General features: G+C 38.4%; 1 protein-coding gene across 3 annotated transcripts in view; it reads left to right on the top strand.

The window, feature by feature from the left end:
* ESRP2 (epithelial splicing regulatory protein 2) overlaps positions 1-24,738 on the top strand; it is a 64,192-nt gene that overhangs the window by 24,820 nt on the left and 14,634 nt on the right. For all 3 annotated transcript variants that reach the window (XR_008400187.1, XM_053699531.1, XM_053699530.1), the window contains exons 7-12: positions 5,253-5,307; positions 7,951-8,061; positions 8,660-8,792; positions 8,868-8,910; positions 9,581-9,882; positions 10,409-10,630. Coding sequence is in view for 2 of the 3 variants with exons in the window: in XM_053699531.1 (XP_053555506.1) it covers positions 5,253-5,307; positions 7,951-8,061; positions 8,660-8,792; positions 8,868-8,910; positions 9,581-9,882; positions 10,409-10,630 (866 nt within the window). In the remaining variant the exon portion in view is untranslated. The remainder of the gene's footprint in view (positions 1-5,252; positions 5,308-7,950; positions 8,062-8,659; positions 8,793-8,867; positions 8,911-9,580; positions 9,883-10,408; positions 10,631-24,738) is intronic.

Here is a 24,738-nt window from a genome sequence, read left to right as displayed (position 1 = left end):
GAGTGACGTAGAGGGGAGGAGCTATATGCAGCTCTGCTGGGTGAATCCTCTTGCATTTCCTGTTGGGGAGGAGTTATATCCCAGAAGTAATGATGACCCGTGGACTGATCACACAACAGAAGAAAGGAATTTATCAGGTAAGCATAAATTATGTTTTTTGTTTTGTTTTTTTACGCCTTAATTTTATCTATGCAGGGTGTTACATAATTTGTTTTTTAGCTAGTATCAAAAAGATCAGTTATGGTTTTACTCTATACATTTTTACAATAATTTGTTTACACAGCTTGATTCAACCTAAAATATCCCATTATCTTTTGTTTATATACTGAAAAAGGACTCATGAGAGACCTAAAATATTATTACTTGGGACAAAAATGAGGATAGTTGTATTAGATCTATGTATTAGTTTATGAAGCATTATCTGTATTTTCACCTATTGTATTTTCATTTATGTCAATATTGTGACTAATGTGCAACTCCTCAATAGAAACACAGCAGGCATATCTTGTAATTACAAGGTGTTTACTGTCCATTTTATAAATAGAAAACAGGCTTTTATTATTAGGGATGTGACTTCTCAATCAGTAGTTTCACAGATTTATGACCAGCTGTCTACCTTTCTGTGTTTCTAACTTATTTGATCAGCAAGTTCTAATTATATGAATTCCCTTAGATAATGTTGTAGAATAGTTGGCAGCATGGGCAGAGTTTTGATGATGATGACGTTATTATTTGTTTGAAATTATAAACTTAAAGGGACAGTTTATTTTTTTCCTCTCCTTTTAAAGGGACAGTCTACTCGAGTTTTTATTTTTTAAAAAAAGATAGATGGATAATCCCTTTATTACTCATTCCCCAGTTTTGCATAAACACAGTTATAATAATATATATATACATTTTTTTCCTGTTATTACCTTGCAGCTAAACCTCTGCAGACTGCCCACTTGTTTCAGTTCTTTTGACAGACTTACATTTTAGCCATTCAGTGCTGACTCTTAAGTAACTCAATGGGAGTGAGCACAATGTTTATCTATAAAGCTCACATGAACTAGCGCCATCTAGCTTGAAAAACTGTCAAAATGCACTGAGATAAGAGGCAGCCTTCAAGGGCTTAGAAATTAGCATACAAGCCTAAACTAGGTTTAGCTTTCAACAAAATACCTAGAGAACAAAGCAAATTTTGATGATATAAGTAAATTGGTAAGTTGTTTTAAAATTGCATGTCCTATCTGAAACGTGAAAGTTTAATTTTGACTACACTGTCCCATTTTAATGAGTTCCCAATTCTCTATTTTACTTGCTGGAGTGTAGTAAATTGTCTACAAATAGCTTCTTTACCCTGATTTTTGTCATTAGCAATAGATGGTTTTTTGCCTGTTGTAGTCCAACCTATGCTGAATTTAGTACAGGTTATAAAAAAGCTATATAAACATGATGGTTTTTGAAGTAATCGCACTCTCAGTGGGAGTAGTGAAAGTGAGATAATAAAATGGTAATTTTCCATTGTTCTCTCTAAGTATTGGTCCCACTTTGTATAGAGAGGCTAGGTAAGGAGGATTTAGTGTAAATATAAACTGATGAGCTAATGAGGTCTGGTCTCCCTGTCCATTTAATTGGAATGTGGTTTAAAATAGCAGAGAATGCTAATTTATCTATGGTTTTTGTATATGAAATAGCCATTTTCCATATATTTTAAACTCTGCAGCTGGTATAACAAATCATTGTAAATACATTAAGGGAATACAAATTTTACAGTAAACTTTACCTTTTAAAGGGATACTGAACCAAAATTTTCTTTCATGATTCAGATAGAGCTTGAATCTTCCTAATTTACTCATTATCAATTTTTCTTCATTCTTGCATCCACCAATCAGCAAGTGCTATCTAGGGTGCTAAACCAAAAATGGGCCGGTGTTCTAAAGTAATGTGTCTACCCGTAGGAATGTGTATATCTCATCACTTCCAGTGACGTTTCTCAGCTGGTGGAGGTTTGTGGCGCTCACTGCGCCTGCGCTAGAGGCACAATCTCCTTACAACAGCTGAGCTGAATTGATGAAAATACGATAAATTATGTGGCACGCTCACGTTACTTATAACTCTGGAGCTAATAATATTATAGACTTAATAAACTGTAATAGGCATCTCCCTTTTTGGTGAAATGGGTTAGTCCAGATCTGAGCATAGACTTGTGGTCTGCTGAGGATGAATATGTGATGGATACCCAGACAGATAAATATGTATGTGCGGACGTATGTGTAATGATCAGTAGTCATCGTGCTGCAAATGCTTACTACACGTGCAAATATACAGATTTAGGTGACTATTGAAATCCTGGTGATCCATCAAACTGATGTTAGATACTGCTGTATAAAGTTTTCTAATAAATACAACACCCCCACCCCTCCTATGTATACAACTAATATGCACATTAAATCTGTATATTTGCACGTGTAGTAAGCATTTGCAGCACAATGAGTTTATTAAGTCTATAATATTATTAGCTCCAGAGTTATAAGTAACGTGCGCATTGATCATATTCTCATCAGCTGTTGTAAAGAGTTTGTGCCTCTAGCGCATGCACAGTGAGCTCCACAAACCTCCACCAGCTGATGGGACGTCACCGGAAGTGACGTGGTAAACAAATTCCTATGGTAGACGGTTTAATTTAAGACACCGGCTCGTAAGCTTGCATTCCTACTTTTTTCAAATAAAGATAGCAAGAGAACAAAGAAAAAATTAATAGGAGTAAATTAGAAAGTTTCTTAAAATTGCATGCTCTATCTGAATCATTAAAGAAAAAAAATGGGTTCAGTGTCCCTTTTAAGGAAAATACTGGTTTATTTGTCATATATCATCTGTCCCTTGATGAGGATAACCAAATTAAATGTTTTATAAGGTGACATTTTTTCATAAAGACGCTTTGCAAATAAACAGCAACTATTAAAACAATAACATTCTACAGATGATGTGAATAAGAGAACAGTTGCATTTTGCAGAGTTGCAAAACTTATGAAGTTGTTTCCAGTGTTCTGTCGAACTCCAATTCCTTTAAACTCCAATCTGACATCACTTCCGGTGACTCTTCTCTTTTCACTATCTGTTTTGCCTGTCTTGGGTGGCGCACCTCTGATCCCCTGGCATACACTCCAAGTAAACCTTGAGGGCTTTGCCCCCTTTCAACCCCACCAGGCGGAGGCAAAATAGATAGTGAAGGTAAGCGATTACAGTGCCCATCTGATTGGTTGTGAATTAGGGGTCAAGTCCCACAAAAAAGTGTGGGAACTCTCCAAGACTTCCACCCCCCTCACAATTAATATTGTTTTATACACACACACTGTATTTATATGTATATAATCTATACACTTTGGTTAAGGAAAGCAAATTAAAACCAATTAAGGTTTAAACGGTTGCTTTTGGGCCTGAGAATCCTCCTCTGTCACAGACTCTCACCCACTTAAGGTGCAATAGTTGTATTTCTGCTGAGTGGAGCTAAATAACTCCAGAGCAAGCCACACAGAAATGTAAGCTCCATGTGCATTTAGTGTATTGTAGGAATTGTTACTGCCCATTACTAGAGGCTCTCAGTATTCCTCTAACCAGACTGTGCTCCAACAGCAGCAGTATTTACTGAGGTGTTTCTGTTCTCTGTCCAGTGGGAACTTAGTTCCTCCTGCAAAAATAGTGCAGGGACTCCGTTCCCGCTCGACTTGACCCCTGTTGTGAATCCTGTCACTCACTGAGACTCGAACCAATCAGATGTATGGAATCACCAGAAGTGACGCCAGATTGGAGTTCTCGATAGAACACCAGTAAATTAATCCTCTGCTCTTCAACTATTTGCGACAAAATTGTAATATTGCTTAGCTGTTGACAGAGATAAACAATTAAGGTATTAAATGTACAGAAACATAAAAATGAAACTTTCATGATTTTGTAGAACATACATTTTTAAACAACTTAACATTTTACTTCTATTAAATTTGCTTTGTTCTCTTGGTGTCCTTTAAAGGACCACTAAAATCAAAATTAAACTTTTATAATTCAGAGCCAATTCTCATCCATTATATCAATTTGCACAATCTTTTTATAGTCGCACGGTACCAGTTCCTACTGAGCATGTGCAAGATTCCCAGAATATATGTATATGCATTTTGTGATTGGCTGATGGCTGTCACATGATACAGTGGGAAAGAAAATAAAATTCTAATGAAATTCAAGCTAAGTGCTTTTGTATTGTCTATTTTACTATGCTTTTTTGGTTATGCTATTCTACTGTTTACTGGCCCTTTAATTAAAAAGCATGCCTAGTTAGCTCCCAATAGTGCGTTGCTATGCCTGAGTCTATCTGCTGATTGGTGACTGCAAACATGCCTCTTGTCCATGGCTCACCCAATTTATCTGCTAGCTCCCAGTAGTGCACTGCTGCTTCTTCCATATATTTTTTTTTTTTTTTTTCAAATATTGAAGAAATAAGTGGCTTAGTCTCTCTAAGGCAATGGTTGCTGTTAGGGATGGGCGAATGTTTCTAAAAATTCGAAATTTAAAACAAATTTTTATACGTTTGTTCAAATCGAATTTCGAATGTTTATATAACATTCTATTTTCGAATTTTCATTTTCAAATTTTTCAATAAAATTTGAAAATATTCGTTAGAAGAATAGAATGTTTAGCTATGTATTCATTCAATTTCGAAATGTAATATTCTAATTTGAATGTCGCATTTCAATTTGAATATTACATTTTGAAATTGAATGAATACATAGCTAAACATTCTATTCTTCTAACGAATATTTTCAAATTTTATTAAATTCGAAAATGAAAATTCTAAAATAGAATGTTAGAATGTTATATAAACATTCGAACGAACGTATAAAAATTTGTTTTAAATTTCTAGTCTACAACTGTGTTTAATAAATGTCCCATTCGAATTTGAAATGGTATTTCTAGTCTCATCTTGTCTGCCAGGAGGAAAACAAGGATATCTTTTAAACAGAAGTGATTATAACCTGAGTTTTATTTATTTTAATTTAAAAAACATAATAGACCTTCTTGTACCAATACGGCTTGTAATTTGATATAGTTATTCAACTATACAGGTAAGACACTTGATGGGGCATTGCATTTTGAGTTATATCAGCAATACCAATAAAAACAAATACATTTTTGTATCCTAAACGGTGTTTTGTTTTTTAAAGATATTTTAGTGAGAAAGTTATCCAGTTAATGTTCCTTTATTTTCTCCTATTTTGCAGATCACCATTTTTTTGGACCAGAAACTGTAAAATACAAGTATGAGACAGGGCCATGGTAAGTGTTTTTTATCTATCTATCTATCGCTCGCTCTGTCTCTCTCGCTCTCTCACTCTCTCGCTCTCATCTATCTCTCTCTTCACTGTAAATTTGTTGAAGAACCATTATAGTGGAAAAAAATATGTAATTATTTCTTGTTATCCTTTGTTGAAAAGCAGGTAAGTTCAGGAGCGTGCATGTATCTGAAGCAGTTTTACATTAGCAAGAGCCCTAGATGGCAGCATTATTTCCTGTCATGTAGTGCTCCAAACAGTGCACCCTAACTATCTAGATATCTCTTCAACAAAGAATAAAATGAGAATGAAGCAAATTTGATAATAGAAGTAAAATGGAAACTTTTTTTTTAAATTTGTATTCTCTATCTGAATCATAATAGAAAAACTGTTAGGTTTTATGTCCCTTTAAACACATAGCATTGCAGGGTTCCTCGTGTTAGAGCATGTAATTTTAATGTATTAAAACATGATTTTTTTCGACTATAAATTGTCCTTTAAACATAGTGGAAAAAATATATTGCAACTTGTGTGCTTCAGTGCAGTTCTGTTGTGTGTAATTTTACCTGTGCTTAAAGGGACATGAAACCCACTTTTTTTTTCTTTCATGATTTAGAAAGAGTATGCAATTTTAAAAAACTTTCTAATTTACTCCTATTATCTCATTTTGCTTAATTCTCTTGATATTCTTTGATGAAAAGCATATCTAGATAGGCTCAGTAGCTGCTGATTGGTGGCTGCACATGGATGTCTTGTGTGATTAGCTCACCCATGTGCATTGCTATTTCTTTAACAAAGGATATCTTTAAAATGAAGCAAATTATATAATAGGAGTAAATTGGAATGTTGTTTAAAATTGTATTCTCTACCTGAATCATGAGAGAATTTTTTTTGGGTTGAGTGTCCCTTTAAAGGAGTTTTATAATTTCCAACTTCTGTCTTGTCCCTTTTTTAATATTTTTTTTTTTTATTCTTGTAGTTACATTTGAGCTCTAAATCTGTATCTGTATTTTCCTTGACGTATTATGTGCCATAAATGTATAGTATACATTATATTGTATAGCTCTGACAAAATTCTACCGTGAGATGTGAAGCTTTTACAAGCAGTGATAATATTGCTCATTTATGCACTGTCTTCATTGGTCTCCTTACTGAATGCCATATGGCAGGGTGGAAATCTTTTACAAAATCAAAAAATAAATATATTGCAGGAACTGTCTGTATAATAATCTACCAAATGCAATAAAGTCCGTCCTGCTGCATTCTTACATGAAGAACACACCTTTATATAAAAGCAGCAAAGAAGCCAAAGTGTTATTTTTTTCTTTCATATAAAGTGGATTTCACTGAGGAGCAGAGAGCTTTTTCCTATGTATTCTGCTGTCTTCTGTACATAGTGCAGTGATGACTGTTTAATGCAGGTCTGTAAATCAGTAACTGGTCATTAGCACTTAGTGGACATTTGCTGGGTCAGTCCCAGAGAATGTCTGTCTGGTCTTATAAAATAATGAAGTGAAACTAGCGCACACATCCAGTATCAGTAGTGCTAGTTATTAAAGGGAAAGTCTACTTGAAAAGTTTTATTGTTTAAAAAGATAGATAATCCCTTTTTATTACCCATTCCCCAGATTTGCATAACTAACATGGTAATATTAACACTTTTTACCTTTTGTGATTACCTTGTATCTAAGCCTCTGCAGACTGTCTCCTTATTTCAGATCTTTTCATATACTTGCATTTTGGCCAATCAGTGCTGACTCATAAATAACTCTACAGGAGTGAGCACAGTGTTTACCTATTTGGCTCACATGGACAAGCACTGTCAAAATGCACTGAGATAAGTGGCAGCCTTCAACAGTTTAGAAATCCATTTGAGCCTACCTAGGTTTAGCTTTCAAAAAAGAATAAGAGAGCAATGGGAAAGTTGTTTAAAATTGCATACCCTCCAATATCGATTTTAATGTTATTCAGAGCTCCATTGTCAAAGTTATGCAAGTCACTTTATCTACATCATGGAGAGAATCCCACGTCAAAGTTTTTTTTATATAGGTCATATTATAGCCCTGAAAAAGGTTATAGATGGGGCAACTCTAACTTTAATAAATGCTTGAAATGTTCTCTACCTGCAGCTAACTTTTTTTTCATATTATTTGGGAGTGTCCTAGAATTAAACTATTTTGGTTGAAACTGAATATTGGGCTAACAAGGCATTGAAGGTCTCCTCTTTGGTATGTTCATTGTTTCACATAGTTTTCCTATGGAAGGATGCAAAGGAATCCCAGTCAAATAAAATTATTAACATGGTTATCTTAGCTGTTAGATATTTCATATTTAAGAAATGGAAAGGGAAATCCATCCCTAACATATTGGAAGTTAAAAACTTTGTGGAAAAAAACAATGTATGTTAGAACAGCTAGACGATAATATGAATGATGAACGAGACATTGGGCACTTATTTAAGAAATGGTCAGTATTTATTAAAACACTCTCTCCGAATGAGATTATTTGATTTACCCATTTAGGAACTCTGGTACTACTGGTGATCCACTCTTTCTTCCATATTTTTTATTTTTTTATTTCATTTAAATGGTCCTTTAAAGAAGACATCTGTAGTTATGGTCCCATTCTATGTTTTGCTTTTCTGTAGTAGTAAGTCAGAGATGGTGGACAGTGATACAGTAATCCGAGCTCGTGGTTTACCGTGGCAGTCATCTGACCAGGACATTGCACGGTTCTTCAAAGGCCTCAACATTGCCAAGTAAGTGGTCTGTCTAAATTCTTATCTTTAAAAAGCTATTAAGTCATGCTTGAACAGAGAAGCAGCCTATAAGAGGCGTAAATAATATTAAACATTTGATGCTGTGATCAACAAATCAAGGCAAATTGTGTCTTATTTGAGCTCTAGCAGGAGTAAAATATCAGCATATCCTCTGTATTAAAGGGACATTGTGCACTAGATTTTTCTTTGTATAAATGTTTTGTAGATGATCCATTTATATAGCCTATCTGGGGGTGTATTTGTAAAAGTATAGTTTTTGCTTATTTTTAAATAACATTATGCTGATTCTCAGACTCACAACCAAGCCCCCAAAGTTTTAGATGTATACAGACTTCAGACTGCTTCTGTTTGTATAATGGGCCTTTTCATATGCAGGGGAGGGGGGGTCTGCTCTCAGTCCATTTCATTGGGTGTCCCAGCTTAACCTCGTCAACCGTGCTAAACAGGGAGCTTCTTAGTAAGTTTTTTAAAAGGATACTGGATTTTTAGATCAGTGTCTGTGCATATTCTGCTTCTACATGCAGTCATTGGAAAAGTTGTGTATACTGTCCCTTTAACTCCATTATCTCTAACCTAGGGGTGGTGTGGCACTTTGTCTGAATGCCCAGGGCAGGAGGAATGGAGAAGCTTTAGTACGATTTGTAAATCCTGAACAAAGGAACTTGGCCCTTGAGCGACATAAACACCACATGGGGAGTCGCTATATAGAGGTAATTTGGGCCCTGCAGTGGATGATTGAGTTACGTTGCATTGCAGGGTTTTAATAACTATTCTGTTTTTCTTAGGTTTACAAGGCTACAGGAGAAGAGTTTCTAAAGATTGCAGGAGGTAAGTTCCTAAAAAGTTAGTAGTCCACTCAATGTTAAAGATAGGAAAAAAGTCCAGTTTCTAAGTAGTCCACTTCAATGTCTAAAATACATTTTTATTTTGTTTTGGATGCATCCCCTACAATTAGGAAGGTCATCCTTCTGAAGCACCACTACTTCAAATTAACTGGAGTACTATTTAAATGACATGGAGGAATGATGATGCAACTAATAAAGTGATAAAATAACAAAAAATAAATAAAAAAAATTACAGGCAAAATTAATAAGGAATATGCTTAAAAATGGCAAAGTACCTGCATTTACCTTAAAGGACCAGTCAACACATTAGATTTGCACAATCAACAAATGCAAGATAACAAGACAATGCAATAGCACTTAGTCTGAACCTCAAATGAGTAGTAGATTTTTTTTATAACAAATTTCAAATGTATATTTCCACTCCCCTTGTACCATGTGATAGCAATCAGCCAATCACAAATGCATATACGTATAGTCCGTGAATTCTTGCACATGCTCAGTAGGACCTGGTGACTCAAATAGTCTAAATATAAAAGGCTGTGCACATTTTTTTTAATGGAAGTAAATTGGAAAGTTGGGTAAAAGTACATGCTGTATCTGAATCATGAAAATTTAATTTAACCTGAGTGTCCCTTTAATTTGTTCTCCTCTAGGAACATCTAATGAAGTGGCCCAATTCCTGTCAAAGGAAAACCAAGTTATTATTCGGATGAGAGGTCTTCCATTCACTGCGACTCCAGAGGATGTTCTGGCCTTCCTTGGCGCTGAGTGTCCAGTCACAGGGGAAAAGGAGGGGATATTATTTGTGAAGTACCCAGACGGCCGACCAACAGGTGATGCCTTTGTGCTGTTCTCCTGTGAAGAATACGCTCAACAAGCTCTCATGAAGCACAAAGAGATCCTGGGGAAGAGATACATTGAGCTGTTCCGGAGCACAGCTGCTGAGGTGCAGCAGGTAAGAGGAGAAAATCTTTTAGGAATAGAAGAGCTGGAAATTGACATTCTTGATTATCTAATTTTTGCTCTTGCTTAAAGGGACAGTCTAGTCAAAATTTAAACTCCGTCCATTTGGCAGTTTTTCACTGCTATACAGCGCTAGTTCATGTATGTCATATAGAATTTTGTGCTCACTCCTGTGGAGTTATTTATGAGTCAACACTGATTGGCTAAAATGCAAGTCTGCCAAAAGAACTGAAATACGGGGGGTATTCTGCAGAGAGAAAATTGTATTAATATAAGAGTGTTGGTTTGCAAAAACTGGGGAATTGGTACTAATAAAGGGATTATCTCTTTTTAAACTAACAATTTTGGAGTAAACTGTCCCTTTTAAGTAAGCTTTCTATATATATTGCCTTTTAAACACCTCTTATTTCTATTTGTGTGTTCTTTTAGTCAGTTACAGTAAAACATGAAATACTATGTGTCCATTTTTGTTTTAAAACCTTGAGAAATACAGATTTTATTTTTTGTTCTACATACAGGTTCTTAACAGATACTTGTCAACTCCTTTGATTCCAACCCTTCCTGCCCCCCTTATCTCGGTTCTTCCTCCTCACTATTCTATGGCCACCAGTAGTTCCAGAGACTGTATCCGACTTCGGGGTCTTCCATATACAGCCGGCATTGATGATATCCTAGAGTTTATGGGTGATTCAACAGCAGATATCAAGCCTCATGGAGTGCATATGGTGTTGAACCAGCAGGTAAAATGTTAACAGCTGTCTGATGGGATTTCTAGGGATTTTGGACCCACTGATACAAACTAAAAAGATGACATTCAACTCTCATTGAAATGTAATGAAAGTAATTCTGTGCTTAGATGACAAATTTACTGTTTCAAAATAATAGCTAATATATATATATATATATATCAGCCAAAAAGAAGTGCACTCTCAGGTCTTTCACAGCAAAAGTTACTTTGTTGATGTAACGTTTTCGGAGGACTTGCCTCCTTCATCAGCATAGTAAATTAAACACAAAACACAAAATAAATAGTGTCATACTCACAATTATCATTCAAAACCATGCCCCTTTCCCTTGGCACCAAACTACCGATGTTGGAACGCATACTGCGTTCCACCAGCGATAAGAACCGGAAGTGGTGTACTGCATCACTTCCAGAAGACAAATATTACTTACAATATTAAAGTAAATCGTGAAAAGTGAATCAAAAAATTCAAAGCGTGTCTAATGGGTGACTCATAAAAACAACAAGTATTGGTGCAGATACTATAATCTGAAAAGTAGAACATGTGCAGGAAATAAGTGTTATTCCACAACGGGTTGCCCGTTGCCATGGCAACCTATGTACACTAATCGTGCCCCACTCGCATACTGAAAATAATTTTTCAAAAAATGTGCTCACTGAGTTTGTGCAGTAACCTGTGAACTTAAACGGTGCAATGCTTAATCATACGCATATGTATTAAGAGTAACTGGAAGATACACTGCCTACTTTGGTAGCGTGTAATTTTGTATTATGCTGAAAATTTAAAGCCATACACTACTGCATTTAAAATATCATCCCTACTTCTTTTGGGTAAGGTATACCCTTAAAGATTGCTGGATTGCACCTAAATAAGGGGGACATATTCCCCAAGATTGCAATGTATACAAAATTTCCAGGGTGATGATGTATATTAGGTATACTTAGGCTAGGATATCCCTGAGAGCTTAATTTTGAATGATATGTAGGTACCCTATGCTTTATAAGACCCTGGTTATTTCAATAGGCAACCTAGTAATAGAATCCCCCCAGTTATGGTTAACTGGCTAGCTGAGACTAGGTCATTCTCTCCATGAACCTTAGTTTTTGCTAAAAACAATGTTACCACACATTCCACATTTAACCCCTTACTGAATATTTCTGATTCAATAAGGATAACAAAAAAGGGAAATAAAAATTAAAAATTAAAATAAACATAAATTATGGTTCCCACATTCAATGCAGAAGTCCCACTGGGTGATGGTATGACTCTATAATTCCCAGGATTTATCATGTCCTTCTTGTCACAGAACCAACTGGAGTTTTGTATTACTCCCATGATTCTTCTTTGTTTAGGATATTATTTCACATATTTTTTCACATATTTTTTCACTCTTCTGCCTCTTCTAGCTGTTCTAGGAGCATCATTGTGTCTTTACAGCCTTGCTGGATTTAATAAACTCTGCAGATTGTAGAAAATGAAGATATTTCATCCACCTAGGTTGACCTATATGGGTTGTCCTTAATGCGAGCCCAGAACTCACAGAGTCATAGTAGTCTAGGTACCGTACCCTTAGAATGTATCACACCTTAGTGCCACATTACATTAAGCTTTGAAATCGGGAGTTGTGTTAAGTCCACCTGGGTATACCGTGCCCAATCGGTACATCCACTGTGCTTCCCGCTGCAGGAGTATCTTGCCCCTGTCCCCAGCCCTATCTAGAGGGGGGACATGATCGATGAGTGTGTATCTTATTGATGCCACCGGATGTTTAAGTTGTGCACAATGCCTGGCCACAGGTTGATCTGAATCTCCAGACTTCAGAGCTGACCGGATAGCATGACAATGATTTGCCATTCTTTCTCTGAGGGTGCCCGTCGTCTTGCCAACATAAAAGCGAGAACAAGGACACACCAACAGATATATGACAAATACTGAATTGTCGATTGGTGTGTGGGTGATGGAATGTCTTCGTATTCATAAGACCATTACAGGTGGTGCACCCCAGACATCTATATGATCCCTTGATGTTAGTATATGTCATGGATCTGTAGCTTGCCCTTGGGTCCGTTTTGACCAGTAGGTCCTGCAGGTTTGTGCCCCTCCTGTATCCCACCATAGGTGTAAGGTGGTTGCTAAAGCGTAGCTTTGGGTCAGATGACACAATCGGCCAATGCGTCCTTAGAATCGATCCCACTTTTCTGGTACTGGGAGAAAATGTGGTAGCCATTATGAGCTTTTCATCTGTGGTTTGTCTTGGTTTCTTTGTTAACAGTTGTGTTTGTGTATATTGTGACACTTCCTCCATCATCTGTTTGATGTCTTGTGACTTATACCCTCTCTCTGCAATTTTTTCACCCATTTCCAACAACTGGGAGGCTCCCTTCGTAGGATCAGAGTTGTTCCTCACTGTCCTAATTAATTGTGATTTCAGTATGCCCTTTAGGAGTGCTGGGGGATGACAACTATCTGATCTCAACAGGGAATTCCTGTCTGTGGGTTTGCTAAATAGTGTGCACCCCAGTCCCTGTGCCGTTTTGAACACCTTAAGATCAAGGAAATTGATGGAGTGCAAATCGGCAGACATTTTGAACCGAACCGTGGTTTGTGTGTTGTTAAACAGATCAAACCAGCCATGGAGTTCATCCATGCCCCCTCTCCAGATCAAAAAGATATCATCTATGAACCTACGGTAGAAAATGATGGAAGAGTCACATTTACCCCATAGGTACAGATTCTCAAAGTGGGACATAAATAAGTTCTCATATGAGGGGGCCATGGATGACCCCATGGCTGTACCTGCTACCTGCAGAAAAAATTTGTCCTTAAATCTAAAATAATTCTTACTGAGACAGAAATCGATCAATGCCAGTAAGAATTCAATAGGCGGTCCCTCGTATAGGGGGCTATTCACTAGATGTGCTTTCACTGCCTCCTGTCCTATGTGAGGAATGATTGTATAGAGGCTGTTCACGTCCATGGTGACCAAAATGTCCCCAGACTGGACGTGAACAGACCCCAACAATCTAATAAATTCACTAGTATCTAGCAAAAAGGACCTTGTTCCCTTAACAATCGGCTGTAACAGCAGATCAATAAACTGCGACACCGGTTGGCATAGGGAATTCACAGCGGATACTATGGGGCGTCCTGGAGGTCTCAGCATTTTTATGAACTTTCGGGATTGTGTATAGTATGGGTATCTTGGGATGGGCAGTGGTACAAAATTTCAGTATGTGTTCAGAGATAAAGCCCTGTTCATATCCCATACATGGAAAAATAGAGATGGGCCCAGCACTCACCATCCAATTTAGGGTGCACGCTATAGGGGTTTCTGCACTAACCCCCAAAGTAGACAAATTTGTAGAAAAGAGCAGCAGCACCACACTTTATGAACTTTTAACTGCTTTTAATGATGAAACATACAGGAAAGCAACAACGTTTCGGTCATCAACTGACCTTAATCATGTTGTATACAGAAGTAACTAAACACACTACTTAAATAGCTACGTGGGGAGGGGTCACAGATACCTGTGTGGGTGTGTACCCATATAGTTAACACTTTCATACATCAAACACAGTATGGTTCTCAAACTCCCTCTAGTGGATAAAGGTACTTCATTTTAAACTTCTATAGTAACCTATAAGACAAAATATAAATATATATATTTTATAAAAACATCAATTTACGGTATTCTGACATCGCAAAAAGCAAATTTTACAGAAACAATATATGTACATAATTACCACACTTTTAACAATATATCCAGATAACATCTTAATATAATATATTCACAGCGTTACTTGCCAATCTATTTCCTTATTCATTCCTAAGGGGGCAAGAGTTTGTAATGTATAAATCCAAAATGTCTCTCTGCTTTTGAGTATAGATTGTCTATCCCCACCTCTCCTGTGCCTCTTGATCTGTTCTATGACCTGGAATCTCAGTTGGGAGATAGTGTGGCCTGCCTGTAAGAAATGGTTAGAGACTGGAGCGTCCCTGTTCCCACATCTTATGTTGGATTTGTGTTCAACAATTCTATCCCTTATCCTACGTGTAGACTCGCCTATATAAATCTTCGAGCATGGACATTTGATTAAGTAAATCACATACTCTGAGTTACATGTAAAGTAACCAGGGATTTTATATTTCTTGCCGGTCAGGGGATGCAGGAAACAGTCACCTCTAATTACATTATTGCAGTTACAACACCCTAAGCATGGGAAACAGCCGAATTTTTGTGTAGATATATATGTTTGTGTCTGTTTCTTACCAGAACCTAAGTCTGCTCTTACTAATTTATCCCTTTAGGTTTTTACACCTTCTATAAGCTGGCATAGGTGGTAGTTCAAATTCTTTAATTTGAGGGTTAAGGTCTTTAATAACAGACCAGTGTTTCCTAATGATGTTATTAATGTTCTTGCTAAGTGGGTTGAATTGTGAGACAAAGACCATACGTTTATTATCTTTTTTCTGCTTTGTTGTATTGCCTCTCAGGATAGAATGTCTAGGAATTTCACTCACTTCTTCTATCTGTTTCTGGATAAGTTGTTTGGGAAAACCTCTCTCAATAAATAGTTTACCCATTTCAAGTAATCTGGTATGTGCTATACTATCATCTGAGACAATTTTCTTAACCCTCAGGAGTTGGCTCCTAGGTAGGCTATTAATCAAATGGGGGTGGGCAATTTCATACCTCAGAAGACTATTTCTGTCACTCTCTTTCCTATATAGGTCAATTTTTAATGTCCTCCCATCTTTGATTACCTTAGTGTCTAGAAAAGCCACTGACTCTTCACTAAAGGTCAACTTAAACTTGATGTGTCTAGTAGACACATTCAAATCAGCCACAAATTCCTGCAAGGAGTCAATGTTGCCCCCCCATATGCCAAACACATCATCGATATATCTGAACCAACATAGTCCATATTGTTGAAACAACTGGTTAGTGTATACAAATCTCTCCTCATATACATTCATAAAGATGTTGGCATATGTGGGGGCGACATTTGACCCCATCGCAGTACCCTGACATTGTAGGTAAAATTGATCCTGAAAAAGGAAAAAATTGCAGTAGAGGATGAGTTGTAATAATCCTAAAATAAACTCACAATGAATGTTAGAAAATCTATCATTACTCTGGATAGCCTGTCCAATAGCCCCTAAGCCACTTGTATGGGTAATGGATGTGTATAGACTATTCACATCAAGGGTAAAAAGGATAAATTTCTCACTTGACATACTTAATTCCTCTAATTTCACAAGGAAGTCACCTGTGTCCTTAATATAGGACATAGATTCCATAGCTAATGGTCTAAGTAGCTTGTCAAGGTATTTGGATACATTTGTCATGATCGAGTTAGTACTGGCAACAATTGGACGGCCAGGGTGAGCCTCTCTGTTCTTGTGTATTTTGGGTAATGTATAAAATACAGGTGTAACAAATTCTTCAATCAACAGAAATTTTTGTTCTTTTTCAGTTATCACCCCATTACACATTGCTTTATTAATGTATTTAGCCAACTCACGTTGTACCTCAAATGTTGGGTCTCTGTCTAGTAATTTATACACTGTTTTATCTTGTAATTGACCCCTGATCTCTTGGACATAATAATTCTTATCGAGAATGACGGTGGCTCCGCCCTTATCTGCTGGCTTGCAAATAATCTCACTATTGTTTTTCAAACTTAATAGTGCATCGTTTTCAGGTCTAGAGAAATTACTCTGTAGAGTTTTCCTGTCCCTATCTGTGACTAGCTGTTTTTGTTTGAGTACATCTATGTCCCTCAGAACTAGCTGTATAAAAGTTTCTATGCTGTTGTTATGCACCTGAGGATTAAAATTGCTTTTACATCTAAGACCCAAATTTTTGAGAGACAAAGGTTTATTACCATACTCAGAGTCTGCATTAGTATTATGTCCTTGAACACCCTGTAATTGTCCAAAATATGCCTTTAATTTAATATTGCGGAATAAAGTATGCAATTCTCTTTGTAACTGAAAAAAGTCACATCTCGGTATGGGACAAAATGACAGTCCTTTGTTGACTACCTGTTTCTCTATGTCTGTTAGAGTATGTTTGGAAATATTCACCATCAGTTCTGCTTGGTCTTGTTCCGTGCCGTCCTCTGTGGCCTGGCTTCCTTCGTTTTGGTATCCATTGTTTTTCCGGCGGTGCTTCCGACCGCCCCTGCGTCTCCTTCGGAGTCCCCCGACGTGTCGCTTGTGGATGACGTGGAAGATGCGCCCGTGTCGCGCATCCGACGTTGCCGTCTCCAATTGGTCGACCCTTGTCGCCTCCTATCATCGTAATTGGGATCCGTTGCCCATCGATACACCATACCAGTGCGATAGTCATCTTCGTCCCTCTGGAACTTTTGGCGTTTTCGTGCCTCGATGACCTTCATTTCCGCAATATTACTGTTCACAGATTGCAGTAATTTATCCACATCCTCGGCCGTCATCATCGCTCTCAATGCTGTCTCCAGGCGTGACAGTTCCTCTTTCTGCATATCAAGGTCCCGCTGCAGATAATCCACTGTGAGTACCAAGAGGTCAAAGGAACACTTATTCAGAATGTAGGTGAATTTTTCACAGTATTCCTTGTTGTCACGCATGAGTGTTGGTCTCACACTCATGCGGAGGCCCCTCGGTATACGTCTCACTCTATGGTACTCCGCTAGAGTCGTGGCATGTAGCCCATAAGCCAGATTCTTCTTTGTTAATTTCTCAAATTCTTTAGTTGATACCTCTGTTGGAGGAGTTTGGAGAAAGTTTTGTGAACCTCGTACTAAGGTGGTAATCCGTGCCGCCTCAAGGTCACTATAGGTAAAAGTCTGTGGTTCTGTTCCATCATTTTTGTTCTCCATATTTTAATAAGAAGCAGGGAGTGCACGAAGCCCAGTGCAAACAGTCAGTATGGAAAAATAGAGATGGGCCCAGCACTCACCATCCAATTTAGGGTGCACGCTATAGGGGTTTCTGCACTAACCCCCAAAGTAGACAAATTTGTAGAAAAGAGCAGCAGCACCACACTTTATGAACTTTTAACTGCTTTTAATGATGAAACATACAGGAAAGCAACGACGTTTCGGTCATCAACTGACCTTAATCATGTTGTATACAGAAGTAACTAAACACACTACTTAAATAGCTACGTGGGGAGGGGTCACAGATACCTGTGTGGGTGTGTACCCATATAGTTAACACTTTCATACATCAAACACAGTATGGTTCTCAAACTCCCTCTAGTGGATAAAGGTACTTCATTTTAAACTTCTATAGTAACCTATAAGACAAAATATAAATATATATATTTTATAAAAACATCAATTTACGGTATTCTGACATTTTGGATTTATACATTACAAACTCTTGCCCCCTTAGGAATGAATAAGGAAATAGATTGGCAAGTAACGCTGTGAATATATTATATTAAGATGTTATCTGGATATATTGTTAAAAGTGAGGTAATTATGTACATATATTGTTACTGTAATATTTGCTTTTTGCGATGTCAGAATACCGTAAATTGATGTTTTTATAATATATATATATTTATATTTTGTCTTATAGGTTACTATAGAAGTTTAAAATGAAGTACCTTTATCCACTAGAGGGAGTTTGAGAACCATACTGTGTTTGATGTATGAAAGTGTTAACTATATGGGTACACACCCACACAGGTATCTGTGACCCCTCCCCATGTAGCTATTTAAGTAGTGTGTTTAGTTACTTCTGTATACAACATGATTAAGGTCAGTTGATGACCGAAACGTCATTGCTTTTCTGTATGTTTCATCATTAAAAGCAGTTAAAAGTTCATAAAGTGTGGTGCTGCTGCTCTTTTCTACAAACATATCCCATACATAGCAGGTCGTCCAGTTGTTTTTTAAAAACGCCAGTTGGATCAGACCCCAGGGTATTGTATGTTGTTATATCAGAAGGTTGAGTTGCAATGTCCTCTTTGTCCGCTGGTCTAATGACAAGGGAGGTGTCTTTTTGTAGTGTGGTGATAGCCTTTCTTTCTGCTGGAGTGAGATTATGTGCCCAAGTGGTATGTGCCCTTTCTTTGTCTAGGTCCTGAGAGACCATACGTATGAAAGTTTTAGTGCTGGCACTGCAATTTGCAGGTTCAAAAGTACTTTGTATATGACAATTGCGTTCAATGGGAGTTTTAATATTCTCAGACTCAGTGTTTTGAAAAAAACCCTTAAGTTTCAATGTTCTGTTCAGTTTATGAATGTCTAATTTCTGTTCATATTCAGTAGTAATTGTACTGGGGACAAATGAGTCCTTTATTTAGCAGTTGTACTTCATCAGCTGACAGAACATGGGAGCTTAAATTAATTATTGCATCCTTCGTCTCCCCCTCCTTGGGGGTCTGTGTCTTAATGCCCGCCCGCCTGATATGGGGTCTAGAGTGTCTGCTCCCCGTGAACGTGTTGTGACCCCTAAAAAATGTCGAGGGGTAGATTGTACATTATATTGATCAAGAGTGTCTACTGGACTAGAAGAAGTGTATGCTTTATTACCATATGTTCTCTCTGTATCTGTGGACTCTGCTCCACTGGTATCTATCGTGTCAAACCGTACATGCCTTTCGCGTTGTCTTCTTGGTTGGATCTCCCTAGTACCAGTGAGCCACTTATATACCTTGCCTTGAGTGTAGTCTGACTTGACAGCCTCCAATTTCCTATTTTTAAATTATATCAAGTCATTCTTATACTTTTCAATCTGTGTGTTAATTTTAGATAACCAATTCTCCTGTTGGTCATTTGCAAGTACTGTTTTGTGTGTTGTTTCAAACTGTTGGATTTCTGTTTTAACTTTAGCTAGAATAGATGTAACCTCTTCAATTACTAATAGTATTAAATCAAATGAACATTTGTTCAAGATATAGCACCATTTCTTTCTAAATTCGGGATTGTCCCTACCAATAGTGGGAATGTTATGTACTCTGAAACCCCTTGGTATATGCCCATTTCTATGGTAATCTGAGAGATAACTGCCGTGCAGGGATAGGTCTATCTCACGCTTCCTAAGCTTTAACAGTGCAAAATACAAGTTTAAGGGAGTCTCACCAGTTGTCCTGGATAATGGAGCAAACAGTATTCGGTCAGCATCATCCTGGGTATACGATGCGGTCCCTATTTGTGCTGCTCTGGCTTGTCCTGCAGGGTCTTCTACCACATCTATGGCACTCTCCGTGGAGTCTTGCTGGCCATCCCCTTGAGTTGATATGTTTGGATACAGATGAAAAAAATGTTTTTTTTAAAAAGTCAGTGCTAGACAATACTCACAGTAGAAATAATGGTTACCAAAAAAGTCCTGTATGTATATAGAGCCAATCAGCAAAGAATAGTCCCATAAAATATGATGGCTTGAATGATGAGGTTAAAGCAGGAGGGGCATCATTCAAGCCATCATATTTTATGGGACTATTCTTAATGTCCCGTAGGTTCATAGATGATATCTTTTTGATCTGGAGAGGGGGCATGGATGAACTCCATGGCTGGTTTGATCTGTTTAACAACACACAAACCACGGTTCGGTTCAAAATGTCTGCCGATTTGCACTCCATCAATTTCCTTGATCTTAAGGTGTTCAAAACGGCACAGGGACTGGGGTGCACACTATTTAGCAAACCCACAGACATGAATTCCCTGTTGAGATCAGATAGTTGTCATCCCCCAGCACTCCTAAAGGGCATACTGAAATAACAATTAATTAGGACAGTGAGGAACAACTCTGATCCTACGAAGGGAGCCTCCCAGTTGTTGGAAATGGGTGAAAAAATTGCAGAGAGAGGGTATAAGTCACAAGACATCAAACGGATGATGGAGGAAGTGTCACAATATACACAAACACAACTGTTAACAAAGAAACCAAGACAAACCACAGATGAAAAGCTCATAATGGCTACCACATTTTCTCCCAGTACCAGAAAAGTGGGATCGATTCTATGGACGCATTGGCCGATTGTGTCATCTGACCCAAAGCTACGCTTTAGCAACCACCTTACACCTATGGTGGGATACAGGAGGGGCACAAACCTGTGGGACCTACTGGTCAAAATGGACCCAAGGGCAAGCTACAGATCCATGACATATACTAACATCAAGGGATCATATAGATGTCTGGGGTGCACCACCTGTAATGGTCTTATGAATACGAAGACATTCCATCACCCACACACCAATCGACAATTCAGTATTCGTCACTCTATCACCTGTACAACAACATTTGTCATATATCTGTTGGTGTGTCCTTGTTCTCGCTTTTATGTTGGCAAGACGACGGGCACCCTCAGAGAAAGAATGGCAAATCATCGTCATGCTATCCGGTCAGCTCTGAAGTCTGGAGATTCAGATCAACCTGTGGCCAGGCATTGTGCACAACTTAAACATCCGGTGGCATCAATAAGATACACACTCATCGATCATGTCCCCCCTCTAGATAGGGCTGGGGACAGGGGCAAGATACTCCTGCAGCGGGAAGCACAGTGGATGTACCGATTGGGCACGGTATACCCAGGTGGACTTAACACAACTCCCGATTTCAAAGCTTAATGTAATGTGGCACTAAGGTGTGATACATTCTAAGGGTACGGTACCTAGACTACTATGACTCTGTGAGTTCTGGGCTCGCATTAAGGATAACCCATATAGGTCAACCTAGGTGGATGAAATATCTTCATTTTCTACAATCTGCAGAGTTTATTAAATCCAGCAAGGCTGTAAAGACACAATGATGCTCCTAGAACAGCTAGAAGAGGCAGAAGAGTGAAAAAATATGTGAAAAAATATGTGAAATAATATCCTAAACAAAGAAGAATCATGGGAGTAATACAAAACTCCAGTTGGTTCTGTGACAAGAAGGACATGATAAATCCTGGGAATTATAGAGTCATACCATCACCCAGTGGGACTTCTGCATTGAATGTGGGAACCATAATTTATGTTTATTTTAATTTTTAATTTTTATTTCCCTTTTTTGTTATCCTTATTGAATCAGAAATATTCAGTAAGGGGTTAAATGTGGAATGTGTGGTAACATTGTTTTTAGCAAAAACTAAGGTTCATGGAGAGAATGACCTAGTCTCAGCTAGCCAGTTAACCATAACTGGGGGGATTCTATTACTAGGTTGCCTATTGAAATAACCAGGGTCTTATAAAGCATAGGGTACCTACATATCATTCAAAATTAAGCTCTCAGGGATATCCTAGCCTAAGTATACCTAATATACATCATCACCCTGGAAATTTTGTATACATTGCAATCTTGGGGAATATGTCCCCCTTATTTAGGTGCAATCCAGCAATCTTTAAGGGTATACCTTACCCAAAAGAAGTAGGGATGATATTTTAAATGCAGTAGTGTATGGCTTTAAATTTTCAGCATAATACGAAATTACACGCTACCAAAGTAGGCAGTGTATCTTCCAGTTACTCTTAATACATATGCGTATGATTAAGCATTGCACCGTTTAAGTTCACAGGTTACTACACAAACTCGGTGAGCACATTTTTTGAAAAATTATTTTCAGTATGCGAGTGGGGCACGATTAGTGTACATAGGTTGCCATGGCAACGGGCAACCCGTTGTGGAATAACACTTATTTCCTGCACATGTTCTGCTTTTCAGATTATAGTATCTGCACCAATACTTGTTGTTTTTATGAGTCACCCATTAGACACGCTTTGAATTTTTTGATTCACTTTTCACGATTTACTTTATTCAATATTGTAAGTAATATTTGTCTTCCGGAAGTGATGCAGTACACCACTTCCGGTTCTTATCGCTGGTGGAACGCAGTATGCGTTCCAACATCGGTAGTTTGGCGCCAAGGGAAAGGGGCATGGTTTTGAATGATAATTGTGAGTATGACACTATTTATTTTGTGTTTTGTGTTTAATTTACTATGCTGATGAAGGAGGCAAGTCCTCCGAAAACGTTACATCAATAAAGTAACTTTTGCTGTGAAAGACCTGAGAGTGCACTTCTTTTTGGCTGCTATTTGTTGTTTAAAGTTGCGCCCAGGCAGTTTTCCACTTGTGGGTAAGATCTGGAATTTTGGATGGATATATATATATATATATATATTTTATTATTCTTTATTTATAAAGCGCCGACAGATTCTGCAGCGCTGCCCATGGGTACAAGGATAACAGTACAATGGAGAAACAATACGATAAGACACAAAATTTTACAGACAAATACAGGGGGAATTGAGGGCCCTATTCCCGTGGGAACTTACAATCTAGATGGGTAGGAGGATGGAAACAGGAGGTGGGGACTGCAGAGGTGAGAATGATATTAGTGAGGAGATAGAGGGCAACTGTTAGTTAAGTGAAGTTAGTTTGTTGATAAGTCGGGTGATAAGCTTCCCTGAACAGAAAGGTCTTTAGGGAACGTTTAAAGGAGGAGAGGTTAGGGGCAAGTCTGACATCTCAAGGAAGTGCGTTCCAGAGGGTTGGTGCCGCACGAGAGAAGTCCTGTAGTCTAGAATGAGAGGAGGTGATGGTAGAGGACACAAGAAGCAGGTCGTTGTTGGATCTTAGGGGACGGGCAGGAGTATATTTGTTGATGAGTGAGGACAGGGTGGGACATCATTGAGGGCTTTGTAGGTCAGGGTGAGAATTTTGAATTTAACTCTGTTGTGAATGGGGAGCCAGTGAAGGGACTTCCAGAGAGGTGCAGCAGAAACAGAGCGTCGAGAGAGGTGGATTAGCCTGGCATATGCATTTAGGATGGACTGGAGGGGAGAGAGGTGGGAGAGAGGGAGGCCAGTTAGTAAGTTGTTACAATAGTCAAGTCGGGAAATTACCAGGGAGTGGATGAGCTGTTTAGTAGTTTCAGCACTCAGAAACGGACACATTTTGGAGATGTTGCATAGGTGGTTGCGGCAGGATGAAGAGAACAGTTGGATGTGGGGAATGAAGGACAGATTTGAGTCAAGCATGACTCTTAGGCAGCGGACTTGGGGTAATGGGGAGATAGTGGTGCTGCCAACATTGATAGAAAAATTAGAAACTGGAGTGGAGCTAGAGGGGGGGAATTAGAAGTAGTTTGGTCTTGGACATATTTATTTTTACGTGGTGAGAGGCCATCCAGTAGGAAATGCCAGATAAGCAGTCGCTGATGTGGGAGTTGACAGAAGGAGAGAGTGCAGGGGTGGAAAGGTAGATCTGGGTATCATCAGCATAGAGGTGATAGCTGAAGCCATAGCTGTTGATAAGTTTACCTAGTGAAGAAGTGTAAATAGAGAAGAGTAGAGGACCCAGGACGGAGCCTTGAGGTACTCCAACAGACAGGGGCAATAGAGAGGAGGAGTTACCAGTAAAATAGACGGAGAAGGATCTGTTAGAGAGATGAGTGAATCCAGGAGAGGGCAGTGTCACAGAGACCAAGAGAACTGAGAGACCGTAGGAGAAGGGGATGGTCAACAGTGTCAAAGGCAGCAGATAGGTCAAGTAAGATGAGTATAGAGTAGTAGCCTTTGTTTTTAGCAGAAAGGAGATTGTTAGTAACCTTGGTGAGGGCAGTCTCTTTTGAGTGTTGGGGACGGAAGCCAGATTACAGGAGGTCGAGCAATGAGTTGGAGGACAGGAAGTGGGTTAGGCGATTGAAAACTAGTTTTTCAAGGAGTTTTGAAGCTAGCGGGAGCAGTGATATGGGACGGTAGTTTGCAGGGGAGTTAGGGTCAAGGGAGGGTTTTTTGAGGATGGGGGTGACCTTTGCATGTTTGAAGGAGGCAGGGAATGAGCCGGTAGAAAGGGATAGGTTAAATATGTGAGTAAGAGCCGGAGTGAGGGTGGTGGACAGAGGAGAAATTAGATGTGAAGGAATCGGGTCAAGTGGGCAGGTAGTGAGGTGTGAGGAAGACAAAGGGAACTGGGAGCAGAGTTGGGAGATTGCAGGTTTGTGTTGGGATGTTTCCTTGGATTGCAAGTGTTTTATTGAAAAAATAGTCAGCAAGGTCTTGAGCACTGAATACAGATGAGGGGGGTGGTGAAGGTGGGTGGAGGAGAGAGTTGAAAATGGAGAAGAGTCTTTTAGGGTTTGAGGAGTGAGTGGATATAAGAGAAGAGAAGTATGTGTG

Source organism: Bombina bombina, chromosome 1 (assembly GCF_027579735.1).
Source record: "Bombina bombina isolate aBomBom1 chromosome 1, aBomBom1.pri, whole genome shotgun sequence".
NCBI lineage: Eukaryota > Metazoa > Chordata > Amphibia > Anura > Bombinatoridae > Bombina > Bombina bombina.
The sequence above is the reverse complement of the archived record's forward strand: the minus strand, read 5'-3'. Positions and strand labels throughout refer to the sequence as shown.